The following is a 13776-nucleotide window of genomic DNA, read 5'->3' as shown; positions in this document are numbered from 1 at the left end:
ATCTCTATGTGAAATTAGAGTGAATCTTCTTGTGATGATTCATTGTGTGTGTCATATGAGTGCTTGTGAACATTGTACACATTGTGCTTGTGAACATTGTACACATTGTGCTTGTGAACATTGTACACATTGTGCTTGTAACATTTGCGTGCTTCTCTTTTTTTTTCTTTTCTTTTTTCTTTTGATTAAGAAAAATTAGTTTTTTGAAAAATTTCAGTTTGTCGATTTGTACAAAAGTTTCTACAGATCTGAGTGTACTTTTTCAAAGCACTATTTACATTATTATCACTATTGAACATTATTATCAGTATTACACTATTTACATACACCAGACAATCAAGACAAAGATGTGCTTTAGCATCAAGATATTTTATTGAAACTTTTACATAAAATGTTTTCCATTTTACCCATGTGTAGTAATAAGCATCTTTTTGTACATGCGCTGCACATTCTCACAAATGACCACCAACTTTACAACTTTTCAGTCAACTCTTCTCATCTTCTTCAACAATGGATGTTTTGCCAGTAAGTCTACTGCTGATGCCTTTCCACATACTGTCTTGCATAGCTTGACAGTGGCGTGAACATTGTAATCAATGACAAGTTATTCTTCTTCTTTTTTTTTCATCTGTAACCAGCTCAAGGGCACATCTTGTAACGGTGTCTCATGCATGTCTCCTGTAATCAAATGTAACTGAGGCATGCATTTGGACAATAAACTCTTCCAGGTGTGTGATGTAGGTCCTGCAGCGCTCACACAATATCTATACAAAAGATATATATAATATCTACAAATTTTGGACTCATCCTCCAATATCTTGCTAGGGATAGGTGCTTCACAGCCCATGATGCTGATGGATTCCATGCGGTGAAGGGACTGTAAATCCTGTTTGGATACATACAATGCGTCTACACGCGTCCACATTTCTCTCAAGATGTGCAAAGAGTTCTGGAGCAGCTGTTCATCTCTAAACTCCAAATGGTTGAGTAATCCTGTAGCTGGTCCCCCAGAAACTATTAGGCATTCAAAGAGTGACAATGAAGCGTGTTCTGAAAAATTAATCTGTAACCGAACTGAACTGCTCATTTTTTGTTTTGGTTTTGTTTTTTTTTTTTGTTTGTTTGTTTTTTTCCAAGTGGTGTACTGTGCGTAGAGACGCACAGATTCAGTAATGGAACAAGTCAAAGCACAATCACAACACAAAGTCCTCCGGTTGTTGGCTTTAGTGTCCAAAGGAAAGCTGTTTCATGTGAAAACGCTGTGGTACAATGATACACAGGGAGTCCTGGATTGGCTAGGAGCCAGCCTCAAATTCAGCGTCGATGAAGACACATTGACCGTACTCCAGAGATTTCTCTCACTGCATGAGGCAAAAGATGTAGTGGTCAGCAGTATCGATGAGGAGCCACAGCTCAAGGGGAAAAAACGTTTACTCGTTTACATAAAGCAAAATCCAAACCGAGTTAGTGAGACAGACACATGTATATTGTTCTTGGTGCAAGCTACATGCGAACCCACCGCGCACTGGGACGATTACCGCCTCATGAAACAAAACATTTGTCAGGCTGAAAAGACCTACAGATTATTGCTCTCTACCTTAACAAGCTGTACTTATAATCCTCTGTTTCTCCAGCCCATTAGCCAGCAAGCACATCCTGTATTTGACAGCTTTTTGCCCCATAAGTACAATACTACAACACCAAAAGTGCCCCCGTACGCCACAGATTCATTTGGAGCAAAGCATGAATTGCTTAAGTGTACTGCAGTCTCAGAGCCTTGGAGTGTGTACTCACTAAACGAGCAGAGGGAATATAGTGTCGATTTGGAACAGTTAATAACTAGTCCTGGCAAAGTCTTGGGTCGGGGAGGTTTTGGCGTTGTCGTTGAAGTGGATAAGAATTGTGCTGCAAAAATAAACCTGTTCCCTGAAATGTGTGACTGGAGTGTACCGGTGTTACCGCCACAGAATGAATTTTGTCACTATGCCCATATCGCTTGTCAGACTGAAGAAATCATGCTGGGGGTTTCAATAAAACACCCAAATATCCTGCGTGTTTTCGGGGGACTGTGGTGTGAAATTCCAGGATATCCCATGGGCAGGGCTGTGATGGTGATGGAAAGGGCAATGACCACTTTGCAAGAATTTGTCCTTTATTGTGGAACATCAATGCTGCCCGTAGCTGAAATGGACACTTTGCGAGGTTTGCATTACCTGCGTTCTAGAATGATCCGTCACAGAAATTTAACTTATAAAAATATACTGGTGTGTCATCAGCCAGACAGAACACTCATACCCTTTGCCTTCAAAATCAGTGACTTTGGAACTGGATGTAACTTTTCTACGCCAAGTCAGCGCCGGGGTAACAGAACTAACATGCCTCCTGAAGCCTTATGGTGTTGTGACACTGCCAGTGGGAGTGATATTTTCAGCTGGTATTGCTTAATGTGGGAGCTCCATAGTGGCACACCACTGATAGAGTACAAGAACACTTCAGGAGAGGTTTGTATAATTACATATGCAAAAAATCTGTCAAATTTGGTGGGAGTCTACGCCCCAGACAAGGAGGAAACATTAGATGCTTCTCACATGAAAGTGTTTCATGCGCGCGCATTATATGAACAACACGGGGAACATGTGAGGCCAAGTGCAGACCATATACAAAGGTGCCTTGACGCTGCGGGCAGCAACATGCCGGATAAGGGGTTTGTTTCAATGGGCAGCCTGTGTATAACCTTGTTTCCACAGGAGAGACAGTCTCCTGCCCAGCTGCTGTCACTTCAGCGCTACACAATTTTGGCACAGCACACTGGAGATGTGAAGCTACCACACCAAATGATGTGTCCTACGCATATTCGTGTGGGACAATACACGCCGCGTGATTTAATAATAGCGCAGGACTGCATGCCTGCCGGGCTGGACGCAGTCACTTCGCCGGAGCGCTGTCCAATACAGTCCACAAATAAAGTCCACTATGGCTTGGATATATACAGACTTGCCCCCGGAGTAATAGAACCTTTTCAGTGGTATAGCGATAAGGTGAAAACTCTCGTATCTCAAAACAATGGCAGACGCACGCATGCGACTGGGGATGCCACAGTGCATTTGCCGCCCACCACGAGCATCTGCCAAGTAAACATGGATCTTAACAACAGAACACTCCTTCCCTCCACGAGTGCTCTGAAATCCTCTGCCCACAAGCCAGCAAATGCAGCACTTGTACATAAAAAGCGAAGTGATGGAGAAATGCCCACGTCTATGGTTATTTTAAGTGCTCAAGACGAAATACAAATTAAACGTTTCAAAGAAAATATTGTGCTTGCCTCACTAAACCTAACAAGTACATATCCACATTTGTTCCTAGGACCTAGGAAAGATCTCTGCAAATGCTCAAGACGTGATGGTGTGTTCATCTTTCAGTATTCACACGCGTGTGAAACACATAGACTTGTGGACTGGCTGGAGACTATACATCCTGGAGACACACCGCACGCGTTTTTGCTGCAGCTTTTTCTCACACTGAAGACCGCTTTAGATTTGAGCATGTTACCGAGCCACATTACACAATGGAAATATTTTCTCATCAGTAAAGGAGCTGTTATTTTTGATATCGTTCCATATCTCACAGACTACTTTTATGAGCCTCAGGAGTCAATGTTTGGAAGGGAATGCAAATGTTTGGTTAGTCTCTGTGTCGCGCTTGTGTTACAGTTTTTACCCAAATCCAGTCTGTGCGAAAAACTACTCCTGCTCAGTCCCGCTACTTCCAGTTTGGATGTGATCTCACAGTCAATTATGTGGTTGAGACAGTTTGATCGCAGTGACAGAATCACCCCACACGTATCTGATCCAGAGGCCAGTAGCCTCTTTTTCACATTTAAAGACTATCTGTCTAACCTGCCTTGTTGGCTCACATGTACAGGGGAAGAAGAGTCAAAGGGCAAAAGAACCTGGGCTACACTGATGCTGTATGGAAAACCAAGGCCATTCATGTACGATCAGACATCTGAACATGTTAATCGCAACAAGCTGACAGCAATAGTACGAAATTTATTGTTGATATTGAAATTCAAGATCTTTGGTTCCTCCCGCCTCAAATGTACTGTATTGGACTGCACACAGGGTTTGATCACGATAACTCTCTGCACCTCAGCGCTGTGTGGATATTGTAACATACAAGAACTAGAAAAAGATAGGCTACAAAACTGTAAGGGTGCCTGTTTCACACATGATGTGGTCTCACTGACAGAATCCAAGTGGGCCCCAGTCATTATGTTTACAAAAACCAAGACATTGGAGCCTAGTGATATACTGAACATTGAATGTTATGATGTTGTCATCTTAGTGGTTCTTCTAAGTGCAAATGGCTCAGTAAAGAGTCTAAGACAGCTTTTCCAGGATGTGACATTGAGAACTGAAAGTTTTTAAACAAGACAAATACCATTAATGACACAACATGTCATGGCATCACTGACAAAACTGCTCCTCACATGAAATGGAACAGTTGTGAGCTGGAGACATTTGTCAGTTGTTGGTTTTTGTTTTTTTGGGGGTTTTTTTTTGCAACTTTGAATTTTTATTATCACCATTTATATTTTTTGCTGTCTGTTATTATATTCTATTGTGATGTGTGAGCTCCTGTGTCCAAATCATTTCCCTGTGGATCAATAAAGTTTGTCTAAATCTTAAGTCTGTGCAATTTTTTGGGGAGAGTAAGTGCAATTGTGTTAGTTGACTCAACAAAGAAATATATACTGTAAATGTGTGTGTGTGTGTGTGTGTGTGTGTAGAGTACAGAATACTGTACTCTATCTCTATCTACTCTACTGAAAACTGTTTCTGCAGACAACAACAAAACTACTGACAAATACTTGAAAATATACCATTTGTGTAGTAGCACTTGCTGCATTTACAATTCAAGTCTGTGCATGTACTGTATGATGTACAGTATGTGTGTGTGTGTGTGTGTGTGTCAGGGTTATGTGAATGACCATGTAAGTCTTCATAGTAATCGTCCTATGGTTGTTGTACAATGCACACTTAGCATGTAGCTAATACCACTAAACATAAGTGTGCTTTTGTTACGCTTATAAACCGTGTTTGTAAAGCACAGGCGTAAAGGCGGAAGACACCAACACAAGCAGAAATAAAGCTCAGCGTTATAGCCTGTCTCTGCTGCTCCTAAGACTGTTGCCTCTCGCACGGAAGACCGGACTTTGATTCCAGTCTGCACGCTTTCTGTCTGGTGTTGTGAAGTGAGGCAGCATAATGACACATTTGAATACACACAATGTTACATTTATTATTTATTACACATTGAAATTGATTACAGAAATATCCAACAAAATGTACAAGAGCTTAGTCAGAGGTACAGTGCAGTGTGGTGGCTTTGTTGTCCTCCTGGTACCTGGACTTGGCAATGCACTGTTCCAAAGTTGCTATGATCACCAGTGGTAGATCACCTTCAGGGTGTACTGTGTCCGTAAATCCTGTGTCCTGATGTACATGTAGGTGAATAAACGCAGACAACTTGGACCACTGTTTGTGTCGTGTGTGTGTTTTATCAAAGAACATTAGCACTAGAAACCTGTTTTCAAATCGTCTGTGCAATTGGGCATGATTTAGGTATGGAAAAAAACACAGGGCAAGCATAATCACTTTTCTGTAAAAATCCCCCCTCTGTGCTTGTTTGTCATTAAAGCTGAGAGTCATCTTTGCGATAAATCGTTGTATCACACGTTCACACGAACCAAACAGAGTCTGAATGGCTATGGCGCTTCTCGTTACGGCCTCCTTTACAATGTCTGACGCAGCATCTCTGGAACAGGGCAGCGTGGGTTCTGGATGAAACTCTATTACTTTAGCCAACTCCACAATTGACTTCATCCACGGTTTGTGCACAAGCCCAGGAGTCCACTGTGTAGTCGTGTACTCGGCAGTAAATTCCCGTGTGAGCAATGTGGAATATAATGCAACCAGAACCGGAATGGAGGATTTGAGTACAGCGTGATATCTCTCCACATCTCTGTTATGCATGGTGTTTTCCATTTCTCCAAAAGCCATCTCTGCACTTTTGCTAGGGCACCGTCCTCCACCAAACTCCAACTCAGGCCTAGAGAAAGTCAGTAGAGTGACTACCGGGCACGTTTGCCTCATGGACTCTGCATGCACGTAACCGTGCTGTGTTGTGGTAACCATGGCTTTTATGAGACGGCAGCTGGAAGCTGAGCAGACATGCCTGGCGCTGTGTAAAAAACACACATACCCCCCATTGTAATCTGTAAAGGAGCACCCATTCTCAACACAGCTTGTCACCCACTGCAAGTCATCTATTAACTGTAAATGGAAATGAAACATGACATTAGTTACACTATATCTCTATCTATCTGTATCTATATAGATATCTATGTCTATCTATATACACTTTTTTTTCTATTTATATATAAATATAACATATAACTCCTGTGTGTGTGTGTGTGTGTGTGTGTATGTATGTATGTATATACACAGTGTGTATATATATATATCTTATTTTGGTTTAAATCACTGTTACTGAAAATGTCAAAATGCCCATTTACAAAACAAGTCACACATATATGCACTCATATATATATTGTACAGTGTTATACACATTCAAGTATGTCTTTGTATTTATTTATTTATTTATTATTTTAAAAATGTTCTTTTATTTTGCAGGCCAGCAGAGGACAGAGTGCCGATCTAATCTTGGTGGATGAAGTTGGATTTGTGAGTGCCAAGGTGCTGTTGGCTGTCTTGCCAAATATTGCGTTCAAGGGGCGTAAGCAAGTACATATCACAAGTCACGTTTGCAGCACACCTTGGCTTAACAAAGTCTCAGAGATACGTGGTGAAAACGGAGAGCCCGCGTACCATGTGGTTTCACAGAGCTTCAAATGCCGGTACCATGCCAGGGACCCGGGACTCACATGTTCCTGCTTGGGAGTCTACTGTCCAGAATACATATCCGTCGACTGTCACCTGAAGCAACTTATGAATATGATCACACCCAAAGGGTTTGTGAGTGAAGTTACAGGCAGCACCAGCACCTCATCTGCAGACACAAAGAGTGACAAGACGACTCCCTTTGAGCCCCGGGTCATAAACAAGTTTTTGTCCAACAACTGTGTAACAATGGAGAATGTGGCTCGTGGCGGTATTGTCAGAGCATACTTGTGTCTTGATCCGACCTTTGGTGGGGGTTCAATGTCCTGTGCTGGGTTATGCTGTGCTGTGGAGTTGGCGAACAAGAAGCTTGTGGTAAATCCCTCTCATTCTTATGCCTTCTACTACTACTACTACTACTACTACTACTACTACTACTGCTGCTGCTGCTGCTCCTGCTGCCTCTGCCTACTAATCCTGACACCAATAAGTCCCCTAACATATAACTGTAATCTATGTTATGTTCTTTCTTACTCTGATCAAAAGGTTGTGCACAACTATCAGGAGGATTGGATATATCTAGAAGGGTGCAAATGTAAGAGCTGATACGGGCTTGATTCTGTATAGTTAGTGTAGTTTCTGTGTCTGGAACAAAACACGACAATAGATCCAGGACCTGGGTCCAAGTACGGCACGTACAGATACTGTCTGACAAATTAAAATTCCACGCAGTTACGGCCAGAGCAATTATTGTGTGGTGGAATACTTGTGCATTTTTCATCTCCTTTATCATAGCAATAAACTTCAGGGGTGAACTGCGAATGGTTTCTGCAGAGGCAAACAGTGCGAGGACCAGATGCGCATGTTCGTGCCAGTTGCAGCTCTCGATGCATTCGTGCAAAAGTTGCTCTGGGACATGATTCCCTATTAACATCGCTATAATCTTGACCAGCGCAGTGGAGACGCGGGGTGGACTGGGTGCACTGTCCAGAGACGCTCCTTTCTTGTACATGGAAAGCACAGTGTCCATCTGTACAATTCTAGCAGCCGAAAAGGACACAAGTTGACTGTATAGGCATTTCAGCTCTGTGAGATGCATGCTGGAGTAAAAGTCAATGTTGTGCCTAAAACAAGCCAACACGATCATAAAATCATAATGATTTATGATATAGTCCCAAGGAGCCTTCATCAGTGCTGTCAGTTCTCTCCGAGAACCTTCACATGCAGGGCAAAACATGATGTGATTATTATTTTTAAATGATTAAACTAAAAATACAAAATGATAATAAATCCCAGAAAGTGACTGTATTAGACTGCACACTTTTGCCTATAGTTATCCTTACCTCCTTACTGGTTTAATGACCAAGCAGGCCTAACCTGCAGTCTTTTATATAGCTCTGTTACGTAGTGTACATGAATTTATTCTCTGTCTTGCAGGTCATGGCTCTTGAGGAACTGGAAATCAAAGACTTGGATCAAGTGACCCAAGTTTATGCAGCTCTGTTAAGTGGACATATTAGATTGTTGAAACTATTACTACCCAGAGTGATGTGGAAAGAATTACCAGTGATAATTGTCTTTGAACAAAACACATATGTGAATGCTCTGTTTGATGTTAAAGCTGCCCTTGAGCAATCCTTGGCACACTTTGGGCTTAATGTATTGTTTTACCATAAATGGTCTCAGATTAAGAACAAGTATGTGTTGGGAAAGTATGTTGGGGCAAAAACCAAACTCGAAATGGTGTTAAGCACAGTTTCTGCAATTGATCATGAGACTCTGTGTTACTGTGACACTGTAATGTCACTGGGTTGGTCCATTTTGTCAGAGGCTAAAAAGAAAACTAGAATCCTGGAGACTAGTATGGGCATCTCTACAGGCACTGGATGTAGTAGCAAAATGGGCTCTACCAGGGAAATATTTATGTACAGAAGGTCCAAAAAAGGAGTGAATTTACCCACAGATATTACAGCTAGCCTATTGGACAATTTTGACATTATAACTCTGCCAGGGGACAAGTTGGCTGACAAAGCCCATGCAGAGCAAGGTAAATTGCTTTTGGGGAAACTGAGAGAAGAGATGACAATGGTAACTATTACAGAATCTATAAAAACTGCCACAGTGATCACTGGAGGCAAAAGGTCTGCAGCTGGACAGTACACCAGGGACGACTTGCTCTCTGCTTTTTTACTCCTATGTCACACCCGGGACGAGATACACAGTCACGATGAATCAGTCAAAATTAGCAGTGGTTTATTAGTGACAAACTTAGTAAATTCATGATTTTCGATTTGTGTAATTCACATGTATGGTTGGTTGTAATAATGTTTTGTCTGTAAACCACTAAATATATGACTGTGAAAACTGTCTTTTTCGCAAGAAGAAGAAGAAGAAGAAGAAGAAGAAGAAGAAGAAGAAAGGAAAAGATAATTCTGAACTTTAACTAAAATATCTTACTGGTCAATTATGATTTATGTTTTTTTTTTTTTTTTTTTTTTTTTTTTTTGTATCTTCCTTAGTTTCCTTTTAAAAAAATATAAATAAATGAATACACTTTTCTACCTCGTTTTTTTGTTTTGTTTTGTATATACTTATATCCATCACCAGAGGGAGCGCTTTTTCAACTTACTTGTTTTTTCTTTGTGTAAAAGTTGTGGTTGAAAACTGTGACTTTCAATTCATGTGAACCTTGAAATGATGCAGTCCGCTTAGGAGCAGACATAAAAGAGGGAGAAGAGCAGAAATGCGACCAGAGTTTTGTTACGAAAAAGCAGAAACGCGCAGACCTCAAAGTGAACCGAGCGTTTAATAATAAGCAGCGTATCCTTGTTATTTTATTTTAGTTATTTCTGTATTTACTGAAAGCTGTTCGTCCTTAGTTATAGTCATTCAACTGGCAATAACATAAGTTTATTTCATTTTTTCAACTTGCCTGTTTTTTGTTTGGTTCATTTCCTGGTTATTCGTCGGAGTTTGGCGTCATCGTGTGGATAAAAGCGACAACTGCACATTCACAAAGCACTTGTAGTTTTCCCATGTGGCCCTATAGGGAGTGCTAACTATTAAACTAGTTCATTTATAAATGTGTTTAATCATTGTAAGTAATAATGAGAATATATTATTACAATAGAAAAGACCATTTGTAACATTATTATGTTTTATTTGTCAAATGATAATTTCTGTGTCCTCCACAGACAACATTTTATATATTTGAAAATTATTATTGCATTGTTACTGTATAATAACTTGTGTCTATATTCCCTCATCCCGACATGTAACTGCTGACGAGACACAGCCATGTTTGTTGTACAAAAAAAAAAAAAAAAATTAAAAAAAGAGTCAAGGGCCACAGTGGAAATGGCCAATCAGCATCCAGCATTCAGACATTTAAACTGTGTGAATATTCTGAGATAAGATTCAAAATCCTGGAGAAGAGAAGTGAATGCAACCTGTGTCTTTGTGAGTGAACAAGCATGTTAAAAATGCTCAGCAAGACCTCAGGGAAGGGTAAAAAACACAATGTTTGGTGACCGTTTTATTCCCGTTAGAAACAGTAAACAGATGGACATGGCTAGCTTTTTGCTCACTAAAGAAAATGAACCTGACAACTGTATCTCTTCTTCTTCTTCTTCTTCTTCAGCAAAAGCCATATCAGTGACCCTAAATGGACATGATCTTGAAAATGCAAAAATCCTACAGTTTGGAGGAAAGACTGTAAATGCGCCAGAAGGCTACCAAAACAATTTGAAGGCCTCAACCAAAAAGACTAGTAGATACATTTCCTCAGTACCGGACAAAATATTGGATGCTTCTGAGTTTCGTAACGACTTCTATCTAAATTTGCTTGACTGGAGCAGTCGAAACATGCTTGCTGTGGCACTTCACAACAGAGTTCATCTGTGGGATGCAACTCAAGGAGATGTAATTTCTCTGATGAAGCTGGAGCGTGCGGAGGATTATATTTGTTCTGTGTCCTGGGCCAAAGATGGAGGCTATCTGGCAATTGGCACCAGTGACTGCGAGGTTCAGTTGTGGGATGTAGAGAAGCGGGAAATGCTTCGCAACATGGTAAGCCACACAGCCAGAGTTGCTAGCCTCAGTTGGAATGACCATATTCTTTCAAGTGGCTCTAGATCGGGACACATCCATCATCATGATGTGAGAATGGCTCAACACCACAGATCCACAGTGATTGCTCACTCACAAGAAGTATGTGGGCTCAAGTGGTCACCTGACGGGAGATACCTGGCCAGCGGAAGCAATGACTGTCTGGTGTGTGTATGGCCCCGTGTGTCAAATGGTGGTGTTGTCAATGAGAGCCAGGCTGTTCACTGTTGGAGTGAACACCATTGTGGAGCTGTTAAGGCCTTGGCTTGGTGTCCGTGGCAACCAAATATCCTTGCATCAGGAGGTGGCATGGATGACCATCACATACGCATCTGGAACGTCAACAATGGCTTTTGCATCAGTTCAGTAGACTCACAGTCACAAGTGTGTTCTCTTGTCTTTGCACCAAATTACAATGAATTGTTTTCTGCACATGGATATACCCACAACAATGTTGTTGTCTGGAAGTACCCTTCACTTACAAAGGTGGCAGAGCTCAATGGACACGCGGACAGAGTGCTCAGTGTCATTCTAAGTCCAGACAAGTCAACAATAGCAACTGCTTCTGGTGATGACACGGTTCGCATATGGAAAAGCTTCAAAATGGATCCTGTGAAAAAGAAGGCCATGGATTGCATTCATAAACCAATAACTGCTGGTTTGCACCGCTCTCTCAGATAATGAGCCTTGGAGTTTTTTTTTTATTTTGTTCTTATTTTTCCACAATATTAAATTAACTATTTTTATTTAACCTGTAATAAAGATGTTGCCCAGTATTTTACCCATAACTGTTGATGGTGTAAAAGTTTTGTTTTCTTTTGGCAAGTGCACATTTAGGGGTTTCTTTCACTGTTCAGTTTTAAATCTTAGTTTTTGCAGGTCAGTATTCCTTTAGAATTACCACAAAAGAAAGCCTTAAACATCATGTTACTTACGCCTTAAATGAGAGTAGTAGTGTTGTGATAATTGTGTGTAATTTTAAACTGAGTTTGTTGAAGCAAATCTGCATGGTACGTAGCCTCACGAACGTTCGTAAAGTTACCGCTAGAGACGCTCTGGTATACGTGTGTAATGTAAATTGCTGCTCCCAGTTATTTCCAGAATTACCAGCATTTCCTGATTTAATTTCATTTGTGTTAAAGGACTCAACATGCACTATTTGTTCAAGTAATATAGAAACTGTAATATAAATATGTTTACAACTATTTGTAATATTGTGAAATAAGCCAGGTAGTTTACAGTCTAGGTGCTTTCCATGTACAGTAAGATTGATGCACTTAGATCAGTCCTGGAAATGTAATCCTGAGTTTTGCTCTATGCTGAAACAAAGCCATGTATTGTAATTTTAAAGGTGCTGTATGTATGTATTTTGCACTGAAAAAATACAAGTGTATTTCAGTAAGATGTGAATTCAAGAAATGACTACTACATTTGGAAGTAAATGCCCTTTTATTTTGACTGCTGTTTCTGTCTTTCTGTGTACGGGACAAGCAAATGCATGTACATTTTATTGATGTAATAAAGCCACAACTTTTTCTAGGTATTGAAGGCTGTACCAAATGGTGAAGTTTCTCGAGTGCATCACATGTGCCTATATAAACATTGAATTTATATATTTGTTTGACTATCACACATTGAGTTGTTTAACCACTGAAATCTTATGTATGTTTAAAGGTACCACTATGTGAAACATGTTTGCTTTTAAAGTAATCCTTTGCAGATATAGGTCGTGTCCTTTTAATTAAGGAATTTCATTGTAAAGCAGCACCAGTGGACACGGGTGATTTACATTGGGCTGCTGTCAACCCCCTAAACCTAAAGGAATGCAGAGATACTCCAGAGAAGATTCAAGGCATTGCAGTATTCCACTGGTTATTTTTAAGAGAACACGCTGAATGATTTTTTGAGGACACCTAACATTATTAATGCTATACATGCTTTATAGCATTTTTTTAAAGGGGCATACATGAAATAATAAAGTACTACAAGACCTACGTATTACAATGTGTTGCTTTTGTCGTATAGCTGCAGTACATTTTTTAAACCACTAGATGGAACCCACAGACTTACCAACACAAGGGGAATCGTCGCCCATGTACCGCCAGAAAATCACACAAGACACATAAATGTGGGCAGTTTTAATGTATTTTTTACATGAATACATCATCAAAGCAGTATAATAAACAAATTGTAATTATAATAAGCAAAACTTATTACGTATAAAACTATAACATGATCTGTGCTTTCAGACTGATATTCCATGGTTTTGTACACTGCAGATTCTTTTTTTCATAATGACAAAAACACAAACGGCTATAATAAACAGAACAAGTGGGACTATGAAGATCGCTAGGTGAGATCTGACGGACGTTGGATCAGGGCTCAATTCGTCCACGTTTTCTGTCTCGTTTAGAAACACTTCTTCAGCCGGACGGACTATGAGCGTGACGACTGTGTCCTTGCGCAGGTCCGGGACGAAGCACTTGTACGTACCGTTGTCCGACAGCGCGACTCTTAGGATCCGGAGCGAAGCGACGCCTTCCGCGAACCGCTCGGGGAAAAGCTGCGTCCGGTTTATAAACTTAACACCGTGAGCGGTGTTAAGTCCAGGGGCGGGTCGCTGTGGCACGGGAGAACCACGTCATGGCCCACAGACGCCAGCACGGGCTGCGGCTCGCCGATTAACCGAGTCTCAGCTCGGACCAACGCGGACACTGAGATCCACACACACAGAATGTATGAAGCGGACATGATCCTCGCAATTGTC

The 13776-nt window shown here is 40.8% G+C and overlaps 1 protein-coding gene across 1 annotated transcript; it reads left to right on the top strand.

Moving 5' to 3' along the window:
* Window positions 1-6033: 6033 nt before the first annotated feature.
* LOC110175193 (cell division cycle protein 20 homolog) lies at window positions 6034-11690 on the top strand. The gene is made up of 5 exons (XM_020941313.1): window positions 6034-6120; window positions 6696-7277; window positions 8340-8409; window positions 8914-8949; window positions 10393-11690. The coding sequence occupies exons 1-5, from the start codon at window positions 6034-6036 to the stop codon at window positions 11688-11690; spliced, it is 2073 nt and encodes a 690-aa protein (XP_020796972.1).
* The last annotated feature ends 2086 nt before the right edge of the window (window positions 11691-13776 follow it).

This window comes from Boleophthalmus pectinirostris, unplaced genomic scaffold (genome assembly GCF_026225935.1).
Source record: "Boleophthalmus pectinirostris isolate CB_2022bp ecotype Guang Dong unplaced genomic scaffold, ASM2622593v1 HiC_scaffold_20, whole genome shotgun sequence".
In the NCBI taxonomy this organism is placed as follows: domain Eukaryota; kingdom Metazoa; phylum Chordata; class Actinopteri; order Gobiiformes; family Gobiidae; genus Boleophthalmus; species Boleophthalmus pectinirostris.
The sequence above is the reverse complement of the archived record's forward strand: the minus strand, read 5'-3'. Positions and strand labels throughout refer to the sequence as shown.

Bases quoted from the DNA above. Each gene is read 5' to 3' on its own strand.
- LOC110175193 (XM_020941313.1), top strand. From the start codon at position 6,034: ATGGTGTTTTCCATTTCTCCAAAAGCCATCTCTGCACTTTTGCTAGGG. The intron at 6,121-6,695 runs GTCAGTAGAGTG...TTTATTTTGCAG, and splicing joins CCAACTCAGGCCTAGAGAAA to GCCAGCAGAGGACAGAGTGC. The intron at 8,950-10,392 runs GTAAATTGCTTT...AAAAATGCTCAG, and splicing joins CAAAGCCCATGCAGAGCAAG to CAAGACCTCAGGGAAGGGTA.